This window comes from Nyctibius grandis, chromosome 10, assembly GCF_013368605.1.
Source record: "Nyctibius grandis isolate bNycGra1 chromosome 10, bNycGra1.pri, whole genome shotgun sequence".
In the NCBI taxonomy this organism is placed as follows: domain Eukaryota; kingdom Metazoa; phylum Chordata; class Aves; order Nyctibiiformes; family Nyctibiidae; genus Nyctibius; species Nyctibius grandis.
Window position 1 is genome coordinate 22,041,068 of NC_090667.1, and position 21,483 is coordinate 22,062,550.

Genomic DNA, 21,483 nt, shown 5'->3' on the forward strand with positions numbered 1-21,483 from the left:
GGGCGGCCCCTCCGAGAGCTCCCGGCCCGACGGGCACTGCACCCGCGTCCCCCGGCCGCGCACCAGGTCACCGTGCCCGCCGCGGGGCACAGCGTGGGGCCGGGCGGCGGCTCTGGCTGTGCCCCGTGTGCGCGGTGGGGGGAGCGGGCACGGCCGCTCCCTGCGGGGGGACGGGGCCGTCCCCAGGGACCTCGCCCGGGTGAGGACGCCCGTGTGCCGGGAGCAGCGCTGGGCGCTCCGGGTCGGGGCTCACCGGCACACGGGGACTTTGGGGACACGCACAGGCCGGCGCCGGGGAGGCGTCCGGGCCTGCCGGGCCCTGCCGGGGTCCGTCCCGGGGGTCCGGCCGCCTCCCCCGCCACTGCGGACAGGGCGGGCCGGGCCTCTGCCGGGCTCCGCCGCTGCTGCCCCCGACGGCGCTGCGCGAGCCGCGGCTGCCCCCTGCCGCGCGGCACGGCGCACCGGGCGGCGGGGCGGGGCCGCGCACCCGGGGCGGCGAGAGGCGGTGGGAGCGGTGCCGCCGCGCCGCCAGGGGGCGGTACGGTGCGGTGCTCTGCGGGGGAGCGGCGCCGCGGTGACGTGCGGGGGCGTGGCGCCGCCAGGGGGAGCGGCGCGGCGGGCCGGGCCGGAGCGGTCGGAGGCGCCGGTGTCGCCGCCGCCATGTACCGGGCCCTGTACAGCTTCCGCTCGGCCGAGCCCAACTCGCTGCCCTTCGCCGCCGGGGAGACGTTCCTGCTGCTGGAGCGCAGCAACCAGCACTGGTGGCTCGTCACCCGCGCCGGCTCCGGCGAGACGGGCTACGCGCCGGCCTCCTACCTCCAGCGGCTGCAGGTGGGCCGGGCCGGGCGGGCCGCGGGGCCGAGACCCGCCGGGGTGCGGGCTGGCGGGGGAGGCGGCTGTACCGGCCGTCGTGTGCATCGCCGGGGGCTGGGGGTCCCGGGGCTGGGCAGCTCTTCCCGCTGCCCACTCACAGGCGGTGGGGCGGCGGGGCTGTGGGGCGGGCGGCGGGGCTCTCCTGCTGAGCCCGGCCCCACTCCGGGTGTGTGCTGGGGTGGGCGGTGGAGGGGCAGCTGGGCGCTCTGGAGCAGGGCAGTGCGGTGCTTTGGCTGCTCACGGTGCCTTCTCTGGCGCTTCTGGGAGCCGCTGGCCTCGGGTGGGGGGAGTGGGGTGTGTGGTTTTTGTGAACGTGGTCACCCCCTGCAGTGGGCTTCAGCCCACAGGAACCTTTTGGGACATCGTGTTCCTGTGGGGGTGATAATCAGGAGTTTGAAGAGGGGCAGGAGACATCTGCGGGTGTCACGTTTGGAGAGCGGGGTGTAGGGAGCACCAGCTCTGCAGGTCAGGGACAAAATGAAAGCTCGACAGCTTCATCCGGAGGAGATGGGCCAGGTAAGGGTCCTCTGGGTGCCGGCATGCGGGTTGGAAGCTGAGGGGCTCTAGGCTGGCTTCACTGCTGCAGAAGTGTGAGAGAAAGGCAGAAAAATGCCTGGGTGATGCCCTGGGGCAATGGTGAGGGGCATCCTCCTCCTAGGAGCACACACGATGACTCTGGAATGTGCCAACTAGCAGCCCCAGCTGGTGTCAGTAAGCAGCGATTGTGTGGCCCTCCCCATTGTTGTTTAGCCACGGGGCTTTCTGCTTGCATGGCACCCCAGTGCTGTCAGGGCAGCAAGGGGGTGATCATCATCCTCCTCCTCCCACCAGCACACAGTGATACCGACAGCAGACCTGTACTGTCCTAGGGACTGGGAGAAGCCATGGCAGCTGCCTGCAGTGACAGTAATTACAGCCAAGTCGGTGATACTGGTAATTGCAGAAAGTCTGAGTGGGCTGCTGCGGCCCTCACTGGGGTCAGAGGAGGGAGGGCACCTCCAGCTGTCGCTGCTGCAGGTGTGAGCCCCGTCCCTGTGCAGGTGTCATGGGAGAGAGGTTGCTTATAGCTTGTTCAGTGGAGGCTTCTGAGTAACAGTATGGCTTCTGAAATTAAAACAGGCCTTTCATATAAGGCTAATTCATGGTTTTTTTTATACTTCTGGGCCTCAGGGGATAGCTGTGGGGACTGCATGCCAAAAAGTCCTTGCATCAGTAAATGGGTAACTACACACAAATGCATGTGAATGTTACAAATGGGCCTTTTAATGTCTGGCTGAAAATGGTGACAAACCCCTTTATTTCAGTGTGCTGCTGACGCTCCTTCAGATGCCATTGAATTTCTGATTAGCAGTAACTCAGCCTGTAAGTAAGTGTGGGTGTGTGCTGTGCAGAACACTTCAGTGAGACGAGCGTCACCTGGGGAGCACGTATGTGTGTTAGGGCAGTGCTGGGTCTCTCTGCTGGCTGCTGGGTTCAGGAGCCGGCCCTCCTGTGAGGCTGGGGCTCTTCTGCAGCCTGACAGGAGGGGACATCTTGTGTATCAGTAAGCCCTTAAGCTATTTACAGGAGCTATTTAGTTACAGAGCAAAGACCTTGTTAAACTACTGGATTTTAGAACCCCACAGTGGCATAGCTCCAGGCTGCTGCTCATGAGTTTCCTCTCTGCAGTCCCCTGCTTCGTTTGCTTGTGTGGCGTGACGTCTTCTCACTGCTGTAGGTGTGGGAACCTTCTCCCAGGCTGCCTTCTGGAGCAGCCTTCATGCATCTCTCTACCTCGCTCATGCCAGTTTCAAAATCTTACAGGCAAAGCATTTCTTTGCTGACTTTGCAGTCATTTATCAGGTTATGTTTTGCTATAGCCTTAAGGTAGCGTGCAGCCTGCCACGGCTGACTCCTGACAGTCTGTTGGTAATTCACTAATATTAAAGCAGCGTTGCCAGTAGCTTTGGGAGCACTCTTCTCTAATTGAGACGTAACTTTCCCAAATGCACTCAGAGACGGTAGCAGGAAACAGAAGAACCTTTCCTGCATACGCTCATTTTTTTTTTGGCCATTAAATTTCTGGCACCAGAACTTTCCTGATGATGCATGAGGCAGCAGGATCTAATTTGCTGCTCTGCAGTTGCAGTAATGCTCTGTGTCTGTGGCTTTCCTTCTGCAGTTGCATCCTGCCAGCTCTGAAGAGCTGATCTGAAGTCAGAACCCCCTTTTATTCATGGGAGAAGGCATCTGCTTGCTGAAAGCTTGCTTGAGACTGTTTGCCGAACGTCCGGGATGAGAGTGCAAACAATTTGTCACCCAGTTTTGGTTTAATAAGGGCACTGAGACTAATTAGTGACAGTGATTTGGGAGGCAATTAATACTGCCCCAATCACAACAGAAAAAACACAGCTAATGATTAGTGTTAGCGTGCCTAGCAGGGAGAGAGAGTGGCCAACAGGAGTCACCATTGTAAAAGTAAGCCTTGGGCTTCCTCAGCAGTGCTGTCAGGTTCCAGGTGAGCAATAGGTTGCACAACAGTGGCAGCCTGTGGCAGCAAATCTCCCGAAGCCCCTCGCAGCCCGCCGCTGAGGGGATGCTCACGGGGGAGGCTTGGGCTGCGTTGCTGCTGCCATCCGCTATTAGGAGCATTAGCTTTCTTTTGAGCTTCTCTCGATTCTCAGGGTTTTTTTGCTCAGCTTTCATAGATATGGGAAATTCATGCCTTGGCTTCTCTAGAGGGAAATATAATTCCCATTTATTATTTAAAGCTTATTCTTGGCTGATGTCTTCTTGTCGCAGATGCGGCAGAATTTTGTACTGAAATCCTTGAGGCTCGGTGTTGCTATTAAAAGAGTACTAGTTGTAGGGGGCAAAAAAACCCAACAAACCCTTCTTAGAATCATATAATGCTTCTAAGAAACAAGTTAGGGCCAGGCCAGGGCAGCAGAAGGTGCAGATGATGTGCCATTAATTTGGATCAATTAGAAACACCCAACTTCAGCTGATATTCCTGCTGATTTTACTCTTCCGTAGCTCCCTTTTAGCTCTGTTGTGGGTTATTAAGAGCCGTTCCAAGTTGAGTGCCAACCTGGGGATAGATACTGAAGCCATCAAGCAGCGAGAGGGAAGGATCGGGCCGTGTGCTGCTGAATGGGGCAGGCTGTGAGCTGCAAGCGGAGCAAGCTGCTTGCCGAAACGCGCTGAACCTGGCTGCCCACGGCAGAGATCTCGAGCGGTCGTGGCGAGCAAAGCCGTAACAAACTCGGGGCTGCTGCCGAGACAAGTGAAAACGTGTACCCAGTGCCGCGCTGGCTGGTAAGAGCAGGTAGGGTAATTGCCTCCAGCTATTGATGGAGCAAGAGACAAATGCCAACATCTAATGCCAGGCAAGTACTGCTGCAGCGAAGCTGTCGGCACGAGTGCCGTGGCTTCTGAGTGAAGGTGCCTGTCGGCATGAGGTTGGTCTTTTGTCTCCAGCCGTGTGCTGATCCTTAAGTGATGTACGAGTGGCAGAAAAATGTGGAGGTTAAATTGGAGCTTAGGATGTCCTCAGGAGTCAGCCAGCCACTCCGGAAGGCAGGCCTTTCAAAGCTTTGTGTGAAGCTGGAAAAGGTTCAATTCAGAAAGCTTCCTTAGGAGCAGGAGGTTCACTCAGTGTCAGGAAGGGACAAATGCTGAGTCTAGCAAATAGTAAGGGTCCTTCCTTTGGCTTAAATAGCCTGTAAATTGCTATCATTGTGATGGGACATGTAATTTCATAACAAGAGTCTGGCGTTATTCCAGTTTTGGATGAAGGTTTTGGGCTGTACCACAGCAGCACAAGGAGCACAAAGCGAGCGGCTGTCCTGGAGGATGCCAAACTACGGGGGACGCTGCCCTGCTCCCAGCTGTGGGACCTGCGTACGGGAGCAGCCGTCTGCTTCAGCTCTTGGCTTCACCAGGCACCACGACTGGTCTTGCCGCATCTCTTATCTACGCTGGCCCAGGCTGTATTCCCTGGCAATGGAAGGGTTAATATTGCATGCCGAGGAGGGGGATGGCAGCTGTAAAATGCTGTATTGGTAAATGTCAGGGGTGCAAAAATAAGTGCTAAGTTGCAGGGGGATGTTTTCTGGTGAAGTGGGAATAGTTTAGCTTGCTGGCTGTTGCAGGTCAGCTGCTCAGCTGTGTTAAGCTGTTAGGGAATAGCTTTGAAATTACTGTTAGCAGCCTTTTCAAAATCACTAGAAATTTATTTGGAGTAACTGAAAAATTGTTTGCAGTGGGGGTTTAGATACTGTGCTCAGCTGAGGCCTTCTCTGGTCAGTCAGTTTTGTGTTGTACCTCTGGAGGAGTGAGAAGGGGGCTGTCTGGGTGGGAAGGTGCGAATGCTGATGGCCAAGAAGCTTTGGACTGTCTGGTGAGAAAATGGACCCAGCCGAGAGTATACAAGTGTTTTGAGGATGCTTGGGATTGCTGTTTGCTGTGTCTTTTTCTACAAGAATAAACCAGGCATGTGATAAAAATAAGAGACTGCTTTGTGCAGCCTAGCAACAACTTAAAATTCTCCTGCAGCACGAGTGAGTGCACAGCGGCAGAGTACAGGCGGTCCTGGCCGGGCAGGCGCAGGAACGGTGTTTCATCTCCCAAGCTGTGAAGAGAAGAGAGGTTTCATGACATTTGAGCGCTCTCTGTTTGCAGGAGCCCCCTTTGTCCTGGGCCGTGTTGTGGCATTAACACGGGTTCAGGGTTGGAAGTGCGTTGTGCAGAGTGAGGTAGCGTAGGAGCTGCCTTTCCTCGCAGACAGCTGACAGCTCACGGCCGCTCCTCCAGCCTGACCCCACGTCCTACGCGTGGTCCAGCCTTCCCCCGTGCTGCATCTGCTCGTCGGCCCCGCTCTCAATTAATTCAGTTCACCGGCTTGCTGGAAAGCTCTGTGTTTCTAATCTGGTTGCTTTTCTGCCAGGGTAGCAAATGCATTGGTTTCGGTGATGGAGCAGCACATGCCGAGGCTGGTGCCGGTTTAGGACTGCTGGGGAAGCAGAGAGCTGGGGTAGCTCAGGTACTGTCAAACCTTTCACGCTGGCATGGAGACGATGATGGTTGTTCTTTGTGTGGTGTCAATCAAATGATCAGATGTTCTGATAGCAAATCCCCAGTCGCTGGAAACTGAGCTTTGGCAACTGTGCTTTGCTGTAAGGGTTTCTCCCTCCATCTACATCAAATCCAGCTTTAAACTCTGTGCTCCTGGCCCCTGGCAGAGTTCCTCTCATTGCTCCTGAACAGAAGGTGATGATCGTGCAGCCTTTGTACAGACCATCTCCTGCGCTGGAGCCTGCATCGTTACTTGTCCTCTGCTGCAGATTTGATGGAGCTTTCAACGGGTGTGAGAGCTTAATCGCAATACTCGCACAGATCCTGAATAAGCACTTAGGCTAAAAATAAAGTTTTGTTTTGGAGAACAAGCAGCTGGTAGCGCCTTGCAGCTGAGGCTGCGTTTCTTGACACATGCAAGAAACTGCAAGAATGAAGCATTTTTCTCTGGGCTGTTGCAGTAACAGAGATGCTATCGTGTCAGAGCTGCTAATGCTTTGAGGTGGAGTTCTATTCTTGAGACTAAATTACGCGGTCAGGGCAATTATAACCATTTCTAATTACTGTAGCTAAAGATTTTACATTTTAACCAGAAGTTCTGGAATCTTTCACAGTTCAGAATGATTAAAGTAGAAATATGCTAATGATCTTTAGCCTCTGTTTTTGCTTGGCTGTGAAGATATGTTCTTCTCACTTTTACTCTAATTAAAAATAATTAGGCTTTTTGATATCAGATAAAGTTTGCCTTTGTGACCTGGATGCCCATATATGAGCAATATTGGAGGTATGGGCTTATCGCTCTTGCAGCTGCGTGGCTGAGCATGGGTGGAGTGGCACTGGTGGATGCTTGGGTGGTCCTGGTGGGTTTGCTTCGGGCTTGAAACCTTCAGCCTGTTTCAGGGTTGAACAACGTGAAGGATGTCTCGGTCAGAAATGAGCAAGCACTAGGGAGATGTCAGAGAGCCCATGTCTGCTCTTGGACTGAGCCACAGTCACATCATTTGCCTTGGAGGAAGGGCAAGGTGAGGGGGCAGACCAGCAAGAAGAAATGTGCCATTTTCTTCTAGGCCTTTGGAGAGGCATTTGCCCAGAGCTGATAGACACAGTCTGGTTTTGAGCTTCCCCGCGGAGCTGCAGTGCCTGCCAGGTCACTTGCACCCATGCTTTCTGGTGCTGGTCTTGCCGTGAGTGTTTCACTGTGTTGCACAACTGATCACCTGCTGTTATCTTGCAATTTTACTGATCTAATTTGTGATTTTTTGGAACTGCCTGCTGTATGGTTTTTGAATGCTTTTCATCAGGAGAAGATGGCTAGACTTCCTTCCCTGCTTTACATCTGGAAGATGATAAACTTCTCGTTGCAAAGGGAGGAACTGCCAGAGTTGAACTAGGAGCATCTGTTCAAAATAGCTGCCAAGGTGCTGACGTGGGAGGACAGCAAACACAGACACCTTCCTCTCGCCTCATTTGCAGGAAAAAGTCTTTAGTAATGACTGGATTGTGTGTATTTATTGAGCAAGGTGCTTCTGTGATTAACATATGGGAATCTGGGTTCTGTTCAAGTCTGCCACTAGCTCACTATGGGACTCCATGCAAGTGGCTTTCTTCACCAGACCTTGCTCCCTGCCTGTCAGTGAGGATACAGGCAGGAGGGTTGTGGCTCAGCTGAATTTCTCATTAATGTTGAAATTTAGTTGATGAGAATTTAAGCTGATCAATACGTGCTGTCAACCCACAGGAAAGTAAGTTGTTGCTGACTGCCCAGCAGTGTAGGTATGTCTCTAAAACAACAGTGCTAACATCAAGTCAAGCTGGTGGATGTGCTAGACAACAGGTCTGCTGAATGGTGTCCCACCTTCAGCCATGGCTGTCTTCTGATCTTTCAGAAGATCAGTCTTGTGCTGCCCTCGCCTTGAGCAGGGCACCAACAGCTCAGCCCTGGCTGCGCTTGCTGAGCTGAAGGCGATTAGCAGATGCCTTCAAACAGGAAGTTTGAATGTCTCTGGGCTTGCTGAGCTGCCCCTGCTCTGTGCTTGTAATTGTGCACATCTTCGCGTGATCCCGCTCTTGCGTGTTCTCCCAGGATTGCCAGCATCCCATCAGGTGAACTCTTAATAGGAAAAAAAACAGGAGGAGAGGCTTGTATTGAAACAAATAAACCAGAAAGTTTATGGAAATTGATTTTTTGTGGTTGTTGCTCTGTGTGAACTAGAGGGAAAAAGACACTGAAGAGCAGGGAGAAGGAATTGATATTGGTTGTCCTTGGAGAAGAATGTGCTGGTGTTAGTGATGATGTGAAAACAACGTGAAGAACGTTCCTAGCAAGAGAAGAGTAACCTCTGTGCTCGGAGCAGGCTGTACACTAGGAAGGGCTTTGACAAAAGCAGACTATATCATGGTCACTGGCTCACCTAAGAAGATCCTTTGCAAGGTCTGCGGTATATTAATGCCTGTGGGGAAAGTCAAATCCCATGGTGTAAAACGGGCATTTGCTTCTGTCAGTGGCTGAAACATGGAAAACAGCTGAACCTGTGTGCTGAGGTGGTGGTTAGGAGCTCTGGTTCTGCGACAGAGGCAGCTGTCTCTTTTCCTTTCCTTACTTGTATAGCTTGGATGTGCATAAAACCAAACAGAATTTTTAAGAGCATCCCAGTTTCACTCCCTCATGAAGGATTTAAACTTTGTCATTCCCAGCCAGGATTATGTATTCAGCATATGAGCTGTCAGTCTGGGTGCTGGAAGAAGGATGAATTCCAGAAGGGGTTATAAGCAGGGAAGTACAAGCAGCCTTAGTGTGCAACTGTAGCGTTAGATAGTCTGCAGGAAAACTAAACTTCACAGATGCTGACATCCTACATGGTCAGTGCTACAACCAACATTTTACAAGCCACAGGTTCTAACAGAGTTCTGTGTGCAGAGACTTTTAAATTAAAATTTTAAAATTTTAATTTAAAAAGTAAAAATTTTTGCTGCTGTTGCCTTTGCTGAGGCTGTGCATGCAGACCCCTTTGCTGACGGGTGCTGACTTCTGATGGGGAAGGAGCTGCTGTTCCCAGGGCTGGCTTGGTGGGTGGAGATCACAAATCTGTGTCACAAGGGAGAAATAATTGAGCTTGACGCTGAGGCCGCTCCCAAGTGCTCCTGTGACAGGGTGCAAGAAGCAGTTCGATCCCTGTGCTGCAGCAGAGAGGAATGAAAGCCAGCGCTGTGGGAGGACCCCAGTTGGTCTTTTTTTCCATAAGCTGGCATCTGGAGCTGCAAAATGCTTGTGTTTAGAGGAAAAATTCTCATTTGAAATGACAGTCCATTTAGGTCCTCTGGAAATTCTTTCTGTGGACCCTGCCTGCCCTCGTTGCCTCCGGCAACTCCGGTCTTGAGTTGCAGCAGGAGTTGTGGTGGGTCCTGGTCCTGCTTGTGGAGGAGCATTGCTTTGCTTCCCTGGCCAGTGGCTCACGAATAAAGTTTTGACCTTTATGAGAGGGACTTGTCAAGCCTAATTGGTCTTGGTGTTTATCACATGGCATAACCTTTGATTTTAAAAAGAAAAGTGTTTTGAAGCTTGTCATGTGAGAAGTGGAACAGAGGACGATTCAGGGCTGCATCTGTTTCTCTCCATTCCCCTTCACCTCCCCATCGCTTTCTTGCCATGGGGGTGTCGAGGACTATTCTGGGCAAAGCTCTGCTCACACTAACAGAGAAACAGAGCTGTCCCAGAGACAAGGCCCACTGCAGCAGGAGCGTTAGCTTCATGCCAGCCCTTCTGCCTTCACGCCCTGCGAAGCAGAGCTCCCTTGGCAGAGCTGTTTACGTCCCTCGCGAGGGAACAAAGCACTGATGCTTGTCCTCTTTTAGCATAGGGCTTAAGCAAGAAGGGGAAGTGAAATTTTGGCAGCGTGGGCTTTTTAGAATGAGGTGGGAAGTTCATGGGTTTGTTTTTACTGGTTATTTGTTTGCCTGTTGAAGTTTAGAAGAAGTCACTCCATTCCTCCTTGGAAGCTGCTTACTTCTTGATTACTGAGTTGCAAAGCTTGTGTTCTTCCTCCTGTCTGTCTGGCACAGCTGAAGGGGCAGCATCACCCCGCTGCGAGCGTAGTGAGCCCATTCCTTGGGCTCCCACTGCCCTTCGTGGGGGTGTCCCACCTACACCGCTTCGTCCCCCTGTCCTGTTCAGGCTGGGGTGGTGTGCATGAAGGCAGTCTGTGAGATGGTGGTTTTCGTGCCTGTGATCTGGAAATGCCAGCATAGGCTGCTGGTTTAGTTTGTTCAGCTGCTCAAGAGGTTTAATTTAAAAAAAAAATTAAAAATAACTCACGCTGTCGGACTAAGCACTCTAGATAATTCCAGGCTGTGGATCGCTTCTTGCTAAATCACTGGTTCGAGGTTCAGATTAGATCTTTTCTAAGTAACAGCTATTAATTATTTCTTGTTTTTCTTTTTTCTAGTAAAAGTGGGGGCAATGCCTTGTAGTATGGAAACCTGAGGGCAGGCCCCAGCTCTGAACCTTCTATTATATTGAATAAAAACAAAGGGATGAGGGAGGAGATGAGGAAAGAGCTGCAAAAATAGATGCTCGCCCACGAGGAGGAGGGGATCACCTGAAGCTGGGATGATGTCTTGATGAAAAGGTCTTGAATTCTTGTCCATGGGGTTTGCGCATGGGTTGATACATCCACAGCTGCTGATGTGGATGGGTTACCTCCCACTGGTCCTGCCATCTGCTCCACCTCCACTGCCCTCGAGCTCCTCTGCCTGTCCTGCCAGCCACGGCTCAGCCTCTGATTTGTGTCCTTCTTCTCTGGAGGTGGGACAAAAGCCTTGATGGACCTCGCAGGCAACTTTCACCTGCTCGCACGTGGAAGATGGAAATGGTGGTGGACAGGTTTTCAGGGTGGAGGGCTCTCTGTCAGTCGAGTTCAGAGCGGTGTTTGTGCTGCGGTGGTTGTACGGAGAACTGTGGCAGCTCCTGTAAAAACCAGATGGCTGCCTAAGGAGATCAGGTTGAAGCTCTCCGCTGAGCAGACAAATGCAAACCTCCATGGCCTCTCAGTCTGATCTGGTGACAATTCCTTTTTGGGTAAACTCAGTGAATTCTGTGGTTTTCCAGACTGCTTGAGGATTCCCTTTTCCTCTCTGCTCCCCAGGAAAGGGTGTGTGTTTGCAGGGAAGGGAGGGGCTACTGTGGTTTGGACATGGAGTGTGCTGTGCCCAGGTCATAAATTGTACCCGAGTGACAGGTCAGAAGGCAGGTCCGTGGTCCCTTTCCCTCTGTGCCCGGGCTTGGCTGTCCCTGAGAAATATGTGGAGAGAAGCTCAAGTATCAGGGAAGCCCATGTTTTTCAGCATGTAAAAAGAATAATTGTGTGAAAACCCAGTACCTCAAGTAGGAATGATGATCATAAAAATTCATTACCTACTTAACGCAGAAGCTTAGGGATTTCCCTGAGCCTGGCCAAATCAAAGTGTTTGTAGCTGAAGACTTTTTCCATTTGACATTAAAAAAAACCATCATCCCTTGAAGCGCTGGGTTCTAAGTAATGAGGTTTTTGTCTGGCCCAGAATCACCTTTATTGACTTAAACTGAAAAATGCATCCCCTTTAATTTGGTTTTTTTTGGATTGATTTCATGTCTGTCTTCCATTAGCTTGGTGAGAAGAGATAGCAGCAGCATTGAAATAATTGTGCAGCTTTATCAAGGGGCCTGCTATAATTCTTTACATCAGGGATGGAAAGAAACCCCTCCAGCATCCAGTTTTGGGAAGCATCATCTTGCCTGTGGTCTTGGGCTCTCTTAGAAGCATTGCCCAGTGATACAGGCTGGCATCTGAGACTTTTACATGAATGAACACATGTGAACTGCCTGTATTCTTGAGCTCTCATTCAGAAGCTTTAGGACTCAAAATGATATCAAGCTCTGGTCACTTTAAAAGCTTTTAACACTATTAATATATATTAACGGCTGAGGGAAAAAAAAAATCTTCCAGCAAAACCACAGTTGGCAATGTTTGGTCTCGTGTGACTCTTCAGATGTAGAGGACCACCCAAACCTCTCATAGATGAGCTGTGGGGAGTTAGGAGCGGTGAAGAGTGATCAGCCTTGACCTGGAGAAGTTCAGAGGGGGTGAGAAATCAATACTGTCGTAAGGCACATGAGCTTGGCTGAAAGTTTTGAGCCTGAGAAGTGAACAGGCCAACAAATGCAGGTTTTTTTTTTGTTCACTGTGTTGGGAAGTGAGGAAAACAGGATTATGGCTGTTCTGCTGCCTGTAGCAAATGTTCTGAGAGGGCATTCTGCTCTTGTTCCCATTTCTTCGTGTTTGCTGGGGAGCCTGTGCCACTCTAAGCTGCGAAAGGAGATGGGATTATAATTTGGAGCTAGAGCAGTAGGCTATTTTTTAGCTGCAGATAGTGTGGGACACTAATGAATTGCTTTTCTTCCATGACTCACCTCTTACTTCCTTATAGGTGAAATGTCAGCAAATCCAGTTGAACCCTTTAATCTTTTTTTAAGGTAAAAAAGCCCACTAAACAAACCCCAGAATTTGTTCTTGAACTGAATCTGGAGATAACAGCAAGTTAGCCTCATTCCTCTGATAAACATAGCTAAACTTGCAATTCTCAAGGTACTTTTGTAGGTCAATGGAAACTGTCAGTCTGTCTAAGTTTTGCAGCACAGAAAAATGGTGTGCTGTCCAGTCCCACTGTCTGCCAGTCAAAAAGCATCTCGGGAGGCTGCAAGGTCTTTAGTTCCCAGTTTTCTGTGGTTTTTTTTTTTTGGCTTATTCTCTGTCTTTATCATCACGCATGTAGCAGTTGTAGTTTTAAGACATTGCTATAGATCTCGGTGGTATCTTCCTTTGTTTTTGGGCATGAGTTAGCATTAGCTTTATCATTGTCCCGATAAAGCTCGATTGTGTTGACTCCCTGAATTTGGTGAGTGTCTGGGTGCTGATGCTGCAGCAGAAGCATCCGTTTTACCAGGAATAAATGTGCTTGCAGCAGCAGCTCTGGGCTAACAAGCACGTTGGCGTGCTTCGGTGTTTCATCTGTGGCCAATTAGCACGATCTTCCTCTTGACAGCGCAGCCCGCGTGGCATAGTTCAACCCCTGATACCCGCTCCCTTGCTGCCCTGCACCTGCTCCCTCAACAGTCTGTGAATGCCTTTGCTATAATTGGCTGGCACACCTAACTTCATGTAATTTTTGTGTATAGCACTAATAAGCCGAAGTGTGAATAGCTTCTCCTGTTTGACAGGACTACTCTGAATGTGTTGAAATATATAGCTACCAAAATCCATGGTAGGGGAGCGAGGGAGATGCCTGTCTTCTCGTCTCAGCTTTACAATGGCCCACCTGAAAGCAAATGAGCATTTGAGTGTTATCTTGTACTGGGAGCCCAGCTTTCATACTTCTTGTTTAATTCCCTTAAAGAGTATTTTGTACCCAGGTTAAAGTCATGAAGACTGCTGGCAGCTGGAGGGAGCCTGCTGGGACTGGACATGCTGCTGTACTTCGGTGGGAAACTTGTTTGGGGTTCCCGTGTTGGGAAGTACCTGCCCAGCGCAGGGGAGCAGCTGTGTTTCCCCTACATGGGTGGGAGCTGGTCTGTACAGCCTGAAAATGTTGGGCAGGAGGTGGTTGGGTATCCTGGGGTTTCCTAGTACTGATACTTCAAATACGCATGCCTGTGAGCCAGGGGGGACTGTGGACAGAAGAGAAATTGCTGGTGAGATCCACATTATGGGAACATTATATAGAAATTAGGGTTTTTTTGAGCACATACTTTGGAGAAACTTTGTAAGTGTGCTTGCTCTCTTGGGTCCCTGCCCTGAAACACTATTTGCAGGAGAAGTCCTCAAGGATCTTGGTCTACCTGATGTGCTTGGGTGTTGTGTGAAGGGATGATGGTGAAAGGACTGTTTGTAAGTGATCCCTCCACCTTGGAACCAGCTTTGCTCCATGGGAATGTGGAGCTGCCCTCTTTGAGCAGAAGGGCAGCATAAACCCTGCCTTTCTGGATACTGCTGCTCTGCCGTTGCTTGGAGCAATTCTGCTCCTGGTAACAAATACTCAGGTTTTTTCATATGGTCGTCTGGGGTCATTGTATTTCAGAGTAGGTCGCAGGTATGATCTGATCACATCACTGTGATAAGCTGTGTTTCGGGTAGGATGCACAAGTAGCTTGAAGAAAAATGCTCATTACAGAGGGAAGCACTAGGTTTTCTGTATGAGTTAATGGGGTTTCTGATCCTGCCCTGCTAGCTTTCTTTTTATTTTTGAGGCATGTGGGAAGAGCTACATCCCTTTATGGCAGAAGAGGCAGCGTTTACTCCGCATGCAGAGCCCAGGGCACTGGAAAATTCTAGCCAGACTGCTAACGGATCCTGCAGCAAGCAAGCTGCCTTTGATCCTTCCAACTGCAATCATCTTTGTTTGGGGAGCACTTTCCAAGGCCTCTCTCAGGTTTGCTCATGGTAACGCAAAGCAGGTTCTCATCTTCGCAGCGACAGCTTTGCGGGGAGGAGCACGGGCTGTGCCGGGCCCGGTGGCTCTGATCCATCCCAGTGCTGCTGAACAGATTCCGGGGATATGTACTTGTTTTACAGTTTTGTGCAATTTACATCTGTCCAGGAATAAAACTAGCTGATGACTTTCCTGTGTTTGCCCCGTGAGGATGGAAGCTCTTTTCCCTCATTAGTGGCTTTAATAAAGTACATCTGGCTGTTCATGCAGCGGATACCAGAAAGCGGCACTTGTCTGCGTGGCAGACCCAAATCCTGCGTGCCCAAGCCCACGGGTTCTGCGCTCCCTCGGATGGTGACCTGCCCACCCTCCTTGCCCCTTCTCCCTCATGCCTGGCCAGTGTTCCTGGGTTGTGTGCCTGTGCCCACCCCTGGGTCTGCTTTCCCATCTTCACTGGGGCTGAGATGGCAGGTCGCTTTTCTTTTCCAGTCTCCCCTTTCCTGTTAGGTCAATACGAGATGCTTTACAATCTGTCCATCGTTTGGGGTTTGGACAGCGTGGTAATTATGCCCAAAGGGCATCGTAGCTGTGGTTTGCTGTCTTTTGTCCCTTGCCAGAAGGTTGGCCACAGGAGAGGGAGGATTGCGGAAGAAAAGCTGATAAATCACAAATTCCCTTGCAAGATAAATTGTGAGTTGTGACTTCTCTCCCAAACATGTAACTGCATGTTGTTAAATCTGTGCCAGTCTGTGGTATGCAAGAGGAAAGTCCCTTTTGGTTAACACGTACGTACATGATCTTCTCTTGCATCTGTCTTTGTGCATCAGTTGAATTGCCAACTTGCAGTTTTTCCTGCTTGACCCCTGGAGACTTTGCTTTCTCGATCCTCACATGCTGGAAATGTACTCCGGCGCAGAGGTGAATGGGAGAGGAGAGCAGTTCTCTTGAACGTGGCAGAAATTTGAATTTCTTGGTCCTGCCTCTCATATGACTGTCACCTTTCCAGCATTTTGCTACAATCTGTACTATGGAAATAGATTTGGGGGAAAACTGAACGTTCCTCCTTGAATGACAGAAGAGGAGCCAGAACTTGCATGGTTTCCCGGGCTCGTTTCTTCCTCTGGGCTCTGTCCTTGCCCCGTGTCCTGGCAACATGTGGAAAACCTGATAAACTGCAGAGTGATTCTGTGGCTGGGTCTTCAGCCCACATCTGTGTTCTTGCTGGTTGGATCGAAACGAAGGTGGGCTGAGACTAGCACCTTGTAGTCTGCCCAGCACTTTGGGAAGTTAGAAATTAGTTGTATTTTTGTTCATCCTTAATACAGGGGGTTTCTTACGTGCCTGTGCTAATCGCATGCAAGTGATCTAGGAGCTGTACTGAACCTCACTGAGCAGTGAGAGGCATCTGTAGTGGTTTTCTGGGCTGAAGACTAAGGGTGACTGTGCAAAGACTGGCACAACCCATTCTGGTGGGCTTTTTTTTGCAACTTTTAACACTAATATGTGAAAAGTGCTAGAATAACTGCTAGCGGTTCACTGTAGCATCTTTCCTTCCACCTTTAAATACCCTGGTTCATAATCCTGAGCTTTCATCAAAGTAGAGGCTATCCGCAGTTTTTCAGTGTAGACGGTAGCTGTAATATATATGTGTGTGTGTATGATTTATAGGTATATGTAAGTAGAAACGTAAGTTTCCCCTGCACAGATGCAGTGTTGATCATGTCCAATATTGATTTGGCTTGACAGCTGTGTGCCAAGAGGCTGCTGAACAGGTAAACCCTGAAGAGGGGCAGCTCTGTTGTCTGGTGCTGTTTGCTGGGGCCAGGCTGAGCCAGAGAAGTCCCCTGAAGCACTGAGAGCAGGAAGAGTTAAGGCAGCAGGGAACAGCAAGATATGTAAGTGCGTGTTGACTGCTTTATTTTAAAAACTTGTGTTTCTGCTTTTATCCTCTTAGCCTGTTTTGGCTTAAGAGACGTGTTCTGGTTATTGGAAGGCACAGAGTTGTGAGGGGAAGGAATCAGTGGCTGATTCTGATCATCGTGGCCAGTAAACAGGGTCTGAGCACGGCTGGAGAGACCCAGGACGGGGCATTTCCACCTTGGGAAGTACAAGGGTGCGGTGGTGGGTTGCATGCGTTTTGTTGGTCCTCAGCGTGCCTCTGCCCTCTTCTCTCTTTCTCCGAATCCGCCTTCCCCTGGGAGAGAAAGGGGTTGAAGTTTGGTGGTTGTGTGTCCCTCTGCTGCCTTCGGGGGTTTGTGTATGCCAAATGCCACTCGTGCCTGTACTGTCCCTAGTTAGTATGTCTCCTTTGCCAGGAACTCTGGCTTTTGCTCTAGCACGATTTGCACAACTTAAGCCCTTTCCCTGGCTATCCTTTCTCTTCGTTTCTCATTTGTGCAGGCTGTCCGCTTGAGTGGCTGCTGTCAGCACACTGTGGAAAAACACCGACCTGTTAAATCCACCACAGCAGGAATTCCAGGTCTGTTTCTGGGCTGCCTCTTTGTCAGAAGAGCTCAGCTGTGTCTTTGTTCGCTCGCTAGCGAGTCAGAGATGCTGCAGGTTGGTTTGGAGCTTTCCTCATCTTACTTGCTCAGTAACCAGGACAGTTGCCCATTGTTTCACTCGTGTTTCTATCATGCATTTTTAAGTGCTGCAAGGCACAATATCTTCATGCTGACAAGGATAAGTTAATGTGTATCTCTTAGCCAAGAGCCTAGGGACTAAACATTTCTGATTGGGGCTGCAAAAAGGGGAAGAGAAAGGAGCTGAATTTCCCACAGCAATGCAGAAAACAAAACTCAGCCCATTTGTTTGAGCTGCATGGTTCAGAAGGGGGAACTCATATCTGGTACATTGCTCTGCCGCGGACAAAGGCTAGTTGATTTTTGTAAATTGCTGCCGTGATCATTTAAATCTAGAAGGAATACAGCGTGCAGACAGTCTGGCGGTGACTGGGGACGAACGGCATGTGACCTAAGAGGTGGCGTTTGTCTCTGATCTGAGTAACAAAGGACCAGCCTGTGCCTGTGTACGCCAGCGGGATAAATATCCTAATTTCAGCGGTGGTCCGTGTCAGTGCAGCTGCATGAAAACTGAGCTGTCACTGGAGACAAAACTTTGTCTGTCTTTTGTTGTCGTGTTGTGAAAGCTGGAGCAATGACATGAGGGTGAAAACCGGCAGCCCTGCCTGGACACCCCCATGGCTGCAGAAGCAGCCGCTGGAGTGAGGGCACCGATTCCTGCACGCGCAGAAGAGCAGATGCCTTTGATCGCTAGAAACTGTGGAGGCAGGAGGAAAAAAAAAATGCCATGTTTTCTTGGATCAGCCCCCTGCAGAGGCAAAGAAAAGCGTGCCATACGTTAATGGGCCACTTTCATAAGTGTGGGAGCCTCACACAGGCGGGGTGGCTCAGCCTGTCTGTGCTGATGCAGCTGTCAGCCTGTTTGTCTAGAAACGCTTTTCTGAAAGGGATGATTATTCTACACTGTTGAGCAAGCTCTTCTGTGTGAGCGCGTTTAAACAACACCGGCGGTACGTGTGGAAGGGCTCAAAACGAAGAGGGAGGAGGGTGACATTGGTGATGCCCCAGGAGGGGAGGTTGTGCTGCCTGTGCAGCCAGGACACCGACAGCCTTTTCTGAAAGGCTCGGGTCTCTCGGCAGCCCGTACGCGGGGGAAGCAGAGGCGTGCGACACGTCCTGTGCACGTGCGGTCCCTTTGGGGCGGTGAGGATGAGAGTAGTGTGAGCCGCGGGGGAACGCACCCCTGCCTGTGCACAGCCGGGCCCCGTGCTGGCTGTGCTCAGGTACCCGCAAGGCACCCCAGAAGGATGCCTCTGAAAGGCCTGGCTTTGGCCCTGGGAAAGGCATCTGTCCCCGCCTGCCTTGGGACAGGGGAGCACAGAGCACCCCAGGGCAGCGCTGAGGTCTGGCTCTGCCCCTCGCCGGTGGGAGCCCCCTCCTGCAAAGGGGGGCAGGAGGCAATTGGCAAAGGGCTCTGGGGAAACCCTTTGTTTGCTCGTGTTATTAGCAAGGAGAGAGGAAGTAATGATTTATTGATGCTTCTGTGATTCTCCTGCGCTGGGCTATGAAGGAAGTAATTCTGTTTCCTGGCTGATATTCGTGGCTCTAATTGAGCTGTACCTTGTTGCTGCAGGGTGCCAGCGGTGCCCCCGGTTCTCTGCTGCGGCACCCCGCCAGCCACTGTAGCCTGTGACCGTCAGGGTTCACCGCTCTGCTCTTCCCCTGCCTCTGGTATAGCCAGGCTGGTCATGACAGGTTGTTAGAGAGCCCAGTGTTTCTCTGCTGCAGCGTTTTATTTGATTAAACCAGAAATATCTGATGGAGGGAGTGGCAGCCACTCCTTTCTGGGGTGAGATGCCGTGTGAATGTGGATCAACACCTTGCCAAAAATACCCCTCTGTTCTCACAGTACGTTGGGCAGAAGGTGATGTCCTATGGATGCCTCTTGGGCACAGCTAGCTCTGCCACCCCACACCAACTGAGGAGACCCCTCGGACTTAAATATAACATTTCTTAGCTCCTTAACTTATAAAAAAAATTACTTTCAACAGAGGTGAGGTACTGGGCTGTCATTGTTTACACTAGATGGGAAATGAAAGCCAGAGGAGAGGGATGAATGAAGAAATAGCAAATATACAAGACATTAAAACCAAGAGAGACCTACTGCTTGACACAGTAGTTCTGAAAGGTTGCAAAGGCAGAGGCTGCATTAAAACTGAGTTCAGGAGTACAGACAACCATCTGGGTGCGAGGGATTTTCTAACTCGGGGTGGGCATGCACAGCAGGCACCGTCCACCACCGTCATCGCCCTGTCCCCGCTGCCTTCTCTGCATTTCGGGAGCCGCTGGCATGGCTGTGCCACTGGTGAGCTGGTAACTGGTGAAGGATGTAGTTAACAGCTGGTGTGCCGCGGTGGCTGCTCGGGGCTCTGCCAGCCCCCGGCCGTGCCGTTACCAGCACAGCTTCCCTAAATCCGGCTGAATTCCTGGGCTTTGCTTGCCGTGTCTCCCCTGACAGCACTCTGCACAGCGATGCCCTTTGCCTGCGCTCCCCTGCTGCCACGTGAGCCTTAGCTTAGCCCACCATGAGCAGGGTTTCATCTCGGTATCCTGCAGCGTGGGAGGGGGCAGGGGCTGGGTCACAGCGCAGGGCCCTGCGGGGGCCAGAGCAGGCTGCTGAGCACGGGTCTCCTGCCTGAGCTCAAAGGCTCTGCTCCCTGACCTTGGGGCCGCTCTGTGACCTCTCCTTTGCTGGCCGTAGAGCCGTGCGTTGCCAGGATTGCCTGCAAGCGTGTGCGAAGGTGAGGACACATGCTGCCTGGTCATGCTGCTCCAGATCTCTGCCTGCGAGCGTCCCAGCTGCGAGCATCCTCGGGAGCGGGTGCTGGATGCGGGCAGGAGCACCCTGCCAGCGCTGTGGAGCGACCGGTCTCCCTAAACTGCATGGGGAGGATGGCGAGGCATGTGCGTTATCCTGAATTGCCGTGCACAGGTGACCCCCGGAGTCCTAGAGACGAGGGGATTGTGGGTGAGACATTGGCAAACCTGACTTTTGCCCCTGTACAACCCATGCTCTTCTTAACCGCAGCGTGCTTTTTTGTCCATCCTCTTCAAACAAAGCCACCCCGTTTGGTTAACCCGAGGAGCGTGCGGATTCCTTCTAATCACATCATTTATCCAGGACACTGATTGCTATTTTTTAAGTTTAGGACTATAGCGCAGGGGGTCCCCAGTGCTGGGTGTCCTACAAACCCTGAATGCGAGGCAGCCCCTGTGCTGAAGACCCTGTCCCCTGGCCAGCTCAGCTGAGCAAGGGAGAAGGTGATACACGAGCAGCATCAACAATGTTATAAAGTGCAAGTGGCGAGTTAATGCTGCTTTTTATTCCAGACCCAGCTTTTGACAGGGCCCTGTTGACAGAGGGTTGGGGAGCAGAAACAAAGGAAAGAGCAGAGCAGCTAAAAGCTGGTTGTCCCAGCGCTGGTGCTGCGTTAGTGTGAAAATACTGGTTTTTATCAGAAAAGAAGTGCCCGCTCCGTAACAAATGGCATCGCACAGTGAGTAGCAGCTCCAGCCTCTGGGTTCCTGTGGATGATGTCGACAGGCTCCCCAGGAGAGGCACAGATGCTGAGCCCTTCAGTAGGATTCACGGCCCTGTACTGCGATCTTCCCTGGGAAGATCGGACTGAGAAGGGTGGAAACCCACATGGGTGAAAGCCTGGCAGGCTGGGGAGGGTGAGGGAGGGCAGCACGAAGGGGTGCAGCTTGGGGAGGGGGTGCTGGTGGGTGCAGAGGGACTATGAGTGGGGGATTGGGGAGTGCACCAGGGCAGGTGTTTGGGGCTGTAAACAGGAGCTGTGTTGAATTTTGGGGTGGGAGTGGCACGAGGGCAGGCGGGCTGTGCAGAGGGCAGGGGTCTGCTCGGAGCAGCACGGGCGCTCCCCTGGGGACAGCGGCGCTGGAGGCTTCTGCTCTGCTCCCCTTTCCCAGAGAAAGCATGTGGCTTGCTGTAATTTTATCTTCTCAGAAAGAGATGCATTTTCTGAAATAACTTGCCTTTCCTTTCCTCTCAGTGCTCCTTTAAAGATGTTCAAATGAGCTTTGCTCCGTTTCCTTACTTAGATCTGAGGTGATGAAATGCTCCCTAACCCGCATGGGGCTGCTCGAAGGCTTCATCCCAATGTTGGGTTCTGTGTGTTGGTTTTGTCCTTGATCTGATACTTTAATGAATTCAGTAGATGTATTTTAACATACCTAGTTTTATTTTTAAAGTTTTCTCCAGTTGCTTTCTTCCCTGTCTCTCTTTCTTGGGAAAACAAACCAACAAAAAAAAAAACCATCCTACATTTTTCTTTTCAAAGCTGAGTATTGCAGAGGGGGGCCTCTCATCCCCACCTTGTTTGGAGGCTGGCTTTTTTTTCCCCTCCACAGTCTGCAGTTGCTGTTAATACACATTTGGTTTAGTAATTAATCAGGATATAAATAATACATAGCATGTTATCAGAAAACTGCATGCCAGTGCTATGGAGGCAGGCACTTTCGGCCCCGGCGGGGAGGGCTTGCCTTCTGCTGC

The 21,483-nt window shown here is 51.2% G+C and overlaps 1 protein-coding gene across 3 annotated transcripts in view; it reads left to right on the forward strand.

Annotated features, from left to right (window-relative positions):
• The first annotated feature begins 610 nt into the window (after positions 1 to 610).
• The window catches only part of NCKIPSD (NCK interacting protein with SH3 domain), a 52,916-nt gene continuing 32,043 nt past the window's right edge, over positions 611 to 21,483 (forward strand). For 2 of the 3 annotated variants that reach the window (XM_068408812.1, XM_068408811.1), the window contains exon 1: positions 611 to 831. In XM_068408812.1, the coding sequence (XP_068264913.1) occupies positions 661 to 831 (171 nt within the window). In that variant the 5' untranslated portion in view covers positions 611 to 660. Of the gene's footprint in view, positions 832 to 2,177; positions 2,236 to 21,483 lie in introns of all 3 variants that reach the window. The other variant, XM_068408813.1, reaches the window with a different exon arrangement.